Genomic DNA, 6,987 nt, shown 5'->3' on the forward strand with positions numbered 1-6,987 from the left:
GGCGCTGGTGGCCTGAAGGAGCTCGGGGAGAGCCCCGCGGGTCGTGGAGGCGATGGGCAACCAGCCCGGGCGAGCGGAGGAGCACGAGCAAGGTGTGTAGGAGCGCGGGGTTTTGTTCTCGGGGTTGGGTCGGTGTCGGCGAGCGCTGGTGGCTTCGGCATCGCTGCCTTGTGAATGCTCTTTATTGCTGCTCCGTACCTGGGAGAGCAGCAGAGCCCTTAGGGATGCTGTGCTGAACGGAATCTTTTTAGAGCAGAAAGCCTGCAAGGGAGGCACCCGGTGACAGATGATTTTACAGAGCCTGCATGATGCAGCTAAAAAAGTTCCCGAGCTGATGCAGTGATGTGCGTACAACTTGTCGGGATCCGCAGCTTGGCTTGGGTTAGCCTTCACCATTGTTCATGGCCTGAGGCCTGAAATTTTCCAGGCCTTAGAATTTAAAATGATGCCTTTGTGGAAGGTCTTCCCACCATTGTCCTCTCCGAAGTGGAGTGCTCTGCATGTTAATCAGGAGCAGATTTCATAGAAAGCTCAGGGCTGGTATCAGGTAGATCTCATTCCCCTTGTGCCAAATGTCTGCTCTGTACACCAGGACGTGGTAATTTGTTCCTGATGCTGTAGTGCTGCTTTGGTTGCCTTTTGGTTTATTTCGTTTGTTTCTCAAAGGCTGAACGAGGGAGGGGAAAAAACCCAGTAGGCTCATTGATTTCTGCTGCTTATTTCTTGTTTTCTGTTTGCATTTAGAACCCTTTAACGTACGTAAAACTGCAGTCGGTTGTATTTCCTGGCACTCTTGCAGTTGCCATGGGAATTTCATTCACAAAAAATTCCATTAAAGTTGTTATTGCCTGATCAGTGTTTCTTTGTAACTTGGGGTTAGGTCTGTGGCTATTGTTTTAAAAGCAAATACAAATGTATCAGATCTCTGGTGTTGTTGGGGAAAGCAGACAAGGCTGCATTGCTGCTCAGGGATCTTTCACAATAGATCTGCCAGCGAGTGCTGGAACGGCTGTGAGGTGTAGTGAGAACTCTCTAGCACTATGTTAATCAGCAGGCTAATGAAGAACACAAAAGCTGCCAGTATCCACTCACCAGAAGAAATGCTGCCCTAAGGGAAAGTTAAACTTTCGGCTGGAGAGTATAGCTGCTACATCCCAACCCCCCAAATCCATATTTCACTGCCAGCTGTAGAAGTTTTAGGGGAGCTAAACATGTTACTGTCGTTTAGGAGGGATGGAAGTGATGATAAACTTGGGGAGAGCTGAATAATTGTATGGGGAGGTACAGTGCTAACTTTTGGTCAGCCAGGGAGAACTGACTCTGATCTTTCAGGGATTTGAACAGCTTATTACTATTAATTTAGATGATAAATGAGCATGTACACCCCCTGTGGGTTTGGACTTTGTTTTCTCTTGTCCTGTGATTTATTTATTTGTTTTTAATTGAAGGGGAAAGCGTTACACTTCTGGTGCACCTAAGCAGTTTTTAAACTGTTCTCAGTTTTTAAGTGCAGGCTCTACTGAGTCTTGTTTTAATGTCCTCATTGTTTGTTAGGTATGGATAGGACTGCAAAACACAGTGTTTTGTATTGAACTGCATGCACAAAACTCTAATGTTTAATCATGGAAAAGGTTTCAGGAACATTCCTTCTGACAAAGAAATGTCTGATGACATATTCCTTGTTGTGTGTGAGAGTTCTGCCTTTGGAACTCAGAGGACAACATAAAGACATCTGAAGCAGAGTTGGTGTTGGGTTTTGACACGTAGGATGTAAAATCTTGTTTTTCACCTTAAAATGTATTATGTGGAAGTATCTCAGAGTTTTATTTCTGCTTGGATGAACTGAATTCAGCCCTCACTCAGGAATACCTGTGTCTTCAATAGCTGTGTGAGTTTGGGCTTTTGAAATCACCAAAATAAACCCCAGGAATGGGCCTCTTTATTGATCTAGCTCTTGAGTGAGCTTTAACTACAGACAACCAAATGGTGACCCATTTCCCTGAGCATGATATTCAGGGTCATCTTGCTTATTTACCTTTTAAGGAAACTTTATGAACTCTGTATGGTTCATCTGTAGACCCCAAACTTACCATCTTGGGGTATTTGGGACAGATTTGTAAAACACTTGTTGCTCTTCTTGCTGTCAGTGGACTCAAGTCTTTAACAATCTGATCCTGTTATAATACAGGTTATAACTTACAGTAAAATACTTATTTTCACATACATATGAGAGTGTTATGTACTTTAGCAGGTTTTCCTGCTAAGTGTAAATAGGATTAACAGGACCTGGGGATGCACAGCTGTTGGCTAACAAAACTACAGTTCTATGGCAAAGATATATTTTAATTTCCAAATTACATAAAGTAATACAGGTCCCTGAAGCAACTCTTGGTCAGTCTGACAGTGTCCAACTGAGTGATCCTGACTCTGCAGCTCACAGTTGAGGTTTGGGAAATAAAGATACAGCTGAGAGAACCCCAAATTCTGGGTGGGCTGGTCAGTGCTGTCAGGGAAGAGGAAGGAAATTATTGCCCCTAAGCTGAGTAATTGGAAGTTAACATGTTCATACAGGAGGATTGGAAAGAAATGTGACTAGCTGAGGAAGGAACTGTGGAGAGGGAAGACAGAGAAAAGTAATCCACTGCTGGTGTCTAATGGGTATGTTTGGAACAGAAGACTTACAAGACTATGTAACAATCCAATATCCTCTCAAATTAATCTCCATCTTGCTAAGAGTGTACAAGTGTCTGAAAAGGATTTGAGAATATTCCTTGTAATAATGTTAGATGTTACAGGCTTTTCCTGGCTTCTAGTTAAAAGTTCTTTTAAACCACTTTTACAGTCATTTCTAAGAACTTGGGTGGTAAGACCCAAGTTTGCGTCGTTTGTTTGCCAAAACTCTGCTACTTCCAAGTGGTTGGTTTCCTGCTATACCCAAGTGCTCCAAATATTCCTGTTTCTAAAGCTTGTGGATCTTTTAGAATGAAAACAGCTATAGGTGAGCACAGAATAAGCTGTGAAACAACAGTGAATATTGCTGCAGTTTGTCAGTAGAGTCAGTTTACTGCTTTTGAAATTGGCTACCCTGAGCTAAAGGAACAAATATACACAAACACAGGCCAGAGCACCTGTGGAATAGCTGGAGCACTTCATGGGAGTTGTATGGAAGAATTCAGTGTTATCCAGTGCAGTGTATTTATTGGGAGAAAGCCTTTCAAACATGAATTTGCCTTGGAAACAGTGAGGCCTCCTGTTATTCCTGAACAGGAGCACTGACATTCTTTGACGCTGGTTGACACGGTGATGGTGAGGTTTGTTTATCCTCCAAACAGCTGCAGGTGATGAGATGATTAATCTCTTCAGGAAGAGGTGGGAAAAAATGACTCAATACACACAAAAACTGGCTTGAAAGAATCAGTTGAATGGGAAATGTTAACTTCTCCAGTTGGAACAAGGTGACGGGTTGGGGTTATCCAAGGGTTAGACTTTTTTTGGGACTGTGTTTATTTGTAAAACATGCTTACATGGCTTGGATGAGAATATCAAGTGTCAGTGCATACACTGAGCCAGTATTGATCTGTTTTCTTATGTCTGTTTTGTCCTGGCCCAGGAGTGGCTTCATGTTATGTTTGAGGGGGGGATTCTTGTGTGTAGGATTCATAGTTTGTAAATCATAGGAGACTCTGTGGTAAAGAGTATTGTAGAAATGTACATTTCTTGTGATTTCTGGTTTTGTCTTTTTGGGATGTGTAGTCAGATCTTCTCGGGGTGCTCTCTTTAGTCTCTCTCCTCTGCCTCTCTCCCTTTCTCCCAAACATGGGAGCTGTTCATCTGAACTGTTCCATGTCAGAACACCATTTCTGCCAAGCAAGGGCTCAAGAGACCAGATGAGTTTAATGATGGTGTGGGGGGAAGGGAGGGAGGAGAGAGGGGCCAGCAAAGCTAATGAATCACAAAACAGCTTTCATGGAAATACCGACAGCAAGTCATGTCCTCTTGGAGCTCAGGCAGTGAGCCACAGACCTTTTGTTCCCAGTGGAGCCAACAAACCACAATTTGCTCTCCAGTGGATAGTTTAATTCCTTAGTCACCTCTCCCTCCCACAAGTCATTCTTGCATGGAGGGGTTTACAAATGCTCTCATTTTTCAGAGTAGTAACACACTGCTGATTAAATTGGCATTGAAGAAGTTTATTTTCCCCCAGAGAGTAATTTTTACTTGACTTGAGCTTCTCTTCCAAGGCCAGTTAGGGCCAGTTCTGTCAATTAGTCTTGTGAGGTGACTTGACTGGGCTGACATTAGTAAATCATTTCAGAAGTACCAACAAGCAGATGTCAGTGGCAGTGGTCTCCTCTGCTCACAGGCCAGGGGAAGGGGAACAGCCAGAGACTATGTCATGGTTTGGAATGGCCTCTTAGAGGAATTGAGTCATGACTATGAGTAACTTACTGCCTCTGAAATTATCACTTAACTCTGTCTCAAACAGAAAATCTGAGGTCTCTTGATCCCAAGATGAAAGGATAATGAGTACTAAATTAATGGAAGAGATCACCAATAAGTCCTGCTGCACTAAGGCAAGAACCTTCCCAACAGTTCTCAGTGCTGATGTGCTGAGTGGGAGGACTTTCTCCATGGGCAGGACCAAAGCTCTTACAAAAAGAACTCTCAGGGCATGGCAGGCAGCAGGATGTGGTTTGTGCATTTTGTTTTGTGTTGGATTGTTTTGCTGATGAAAATTAAAGCCATTCTTGGATGAAGGCAGGGAGCTTCTGGGAATTTTGCTGAATGAGCTGGTTGGCAAGAGCTTGTTGTATGGTTAGAGCTCTGCAGACTGTGCTCGTTCCACAGTGCTGGTGGTGTGTTAGGATCCATGAATAGTAGTAGATCTAGCATGATAGTAAATGTAAAAGCTAATTTTCTTGATGATTGTTTCATTAGTTTAGTTAATGTGCTGTGATGTGCTCGACAGTGGCAGAGGGACAAGGAATGAACCAGGGGATGGTTGTGATTGTGTGTTTGTTCTGACACAGTATTGAATGACTCGAAGGAGGGAAAAGGGCAAAGGGAGGAGGCAATAATACTGGCCTTAGAGAAAAAGGAAAGCTTGCTGCTTCTTTTTGGGGTTATATTTGGCTCCTCAAGATCTTGCTGGCCAAAGAAACTTAAGCCAGTATTGCCCCTTGGTGTTCTCACTGAAACCTGCCAGATCCCTGGAGGTACTGAGTTTATTAGGAAGCAGTTCTAGTCCTGTGTTTTGGTGCTTCTAGCAGAATTTCAGCAAAATAATTTCTTGTTCTTGTTTTCTCTTTTAAATTCCTCCCCTATTTCACTAATTTACTCTTCATAAAAACTCCTGATTTCCACAGGGAATGGAGCTTTCAGAACACCAAGAAACTATAAAACTGAAACAGAGTTCTCTGCTTCCATTGACACTGCATTGCTTGAGGAGAACTTCATTGGATTTGTCTGTGATTCTATAAGATTGACAAATGTTTGACATTTTCATTATTTTCTGATACTTTCTCATGCTGAATCTCCAAACAGTTGGAGCATCATGATTAAAGGTGATGGAGTTAATAGACACTGTTAGGTTTTCCATGCATCAGCTTTTTCTTCCCCTAATCTGAAGCAGACACAGATCCCTTTTGGAATGTTCCATCTATTCTGTTTCATGGAGCACTCATGTTTTTCCAGAAGCATCAATAGATATGGATTGCATGTTCTGAGGCAGAGCACTCTGTCCTTGTGTGATCTGTGCCCATCAGTCAGTTCTCTCAGGCTCTACATCCCATCAGAACACTTTTCTGCCCTTTTAACCAGGCTGTGTAGCACACAACTAACGAGCTCCATATTTTATCAACAGCAAAAGTTAAATGTAAAGGTTCTAACTGTTAAAAATCATTGCTAGTCGAGCAAGAATTTTACCAGCAGCTTCAATGAAGTCATTTTTATTAATGCATGGAATATGGAAAGGGCCTTAGGGACAGGGTGCAGTTAGTGGTTTGACATACTGTACTTATGTTGGCTGACTCTTCTTTCTTCCCCTACTGAACTGTAGTTTGTCCTTACCCTTTCTTTTGCATTCTTTGCCATGGACTGGTGACCAATATTCAGGATAATTTGATCAATGGTAATTAGTAATGTTTTGATTGCTTTCAATTGTTTCATTTCTCAGCTAGGATGTTCCAATTGAGTGGAGAAATCCCATGGTGTACTAAGGATACAAAGTTGTTTTAATTAGTATGAACAAGGCAGAATGCAAAGGTGGTTTCTTCCCTGCATCTGGAGGATATTCTTTTGTGCTTTTCACACCCTAAAGGTCTTCTGCATTCTGCCATTGCAGCATTTATACTGAAGATATAGAAATCCTCATAACACCAAATAATTATGCCTCATATAATCACTTTTATAGGGGTTGTTCCTACAAGGGTGTGGGTAATGATAAATCTGTTGGCACAAACCTAGCTCTCTGCAAGGCATGGAAAGACCTTCAAAAGTATAATTGAATACTTACTCTCATAGAGAAAAATGCATATGATTCCTGAAATAGAACAGAGGCAATTCCCTGTGCTTGTGCAGAACAGAACCAGCTCAGCAGTGAGGTCCATTAGTCACAAATAACAGCTGGTAAGTGGGGATGAGCCTGAGTTTCCATGAGTACAAGTCATTCCAGGGACTGGTATTCTCTGCTTGGAGAAAGCTCCTCCAGAGTGCAATAGCCCTGGTGGTGTCTCTCTGCAATAATGTAGAATAGTTGCTAAACTGTAGAGAAAATGTTGCATTTCCCCCTGTTTAAGGGTGAATTGTCCAAGTCCTGTTTTTTCAGGATAGAAAAAGAAAAGCATAAACAAATCTATGACCAAAGAGAAGTAGCTCTAAGTCTTGTTCCCCAGAGCATATAATGTCAGTCACAGTGCTGCTATTTGATGCTGGAAGGGGCTAAGCTGGTGGTGTCATGTCCATCCCCATCTGCAAATATTCCTTGAA

The 6,987-nt window shown here is 42.4% G+C and overlaps 1 protein-coding gene across 1 annotated transcript in view; it reads left to right on the plus strand.

Annotated features, from left to right (window-relative positions):
• Positions 1-52: 52 nt before the first annotated feature.
• SPECC1 (sperm antigen with calponin homology and coiled-coil domains 1) overlaps positions 53-6,987 on the plus strand; it is a 53,732-nt gene continuing 46,797 nt past the window's right edge. The window contains exon 1 of the mRNA XM_009070816.1: positions 53-92. Within this exon, the coding sequence (XP_009069064.1) occupies positions 53-92 (40 nt within the window). The remainder of the gene's footprint in view (positions 93-6,987) is intronic.

Source organism: Acanthisitta chloris, unplaced genomic scaffold (genome assembly GCF_000695815.1).
Source record: "Acanthisitta chloris isolate BGI_N310 unplaced genomic scaffold, ASM69581v1 scaffold1703, whole genome shotgun sequence".
NCBI classification, from domain to species: Eukaryota; Metazoa; Chordata; class Aves; order Passeriformes; family Acanthisittidae; genus Acanthisitta; species Acanthisitta chloris.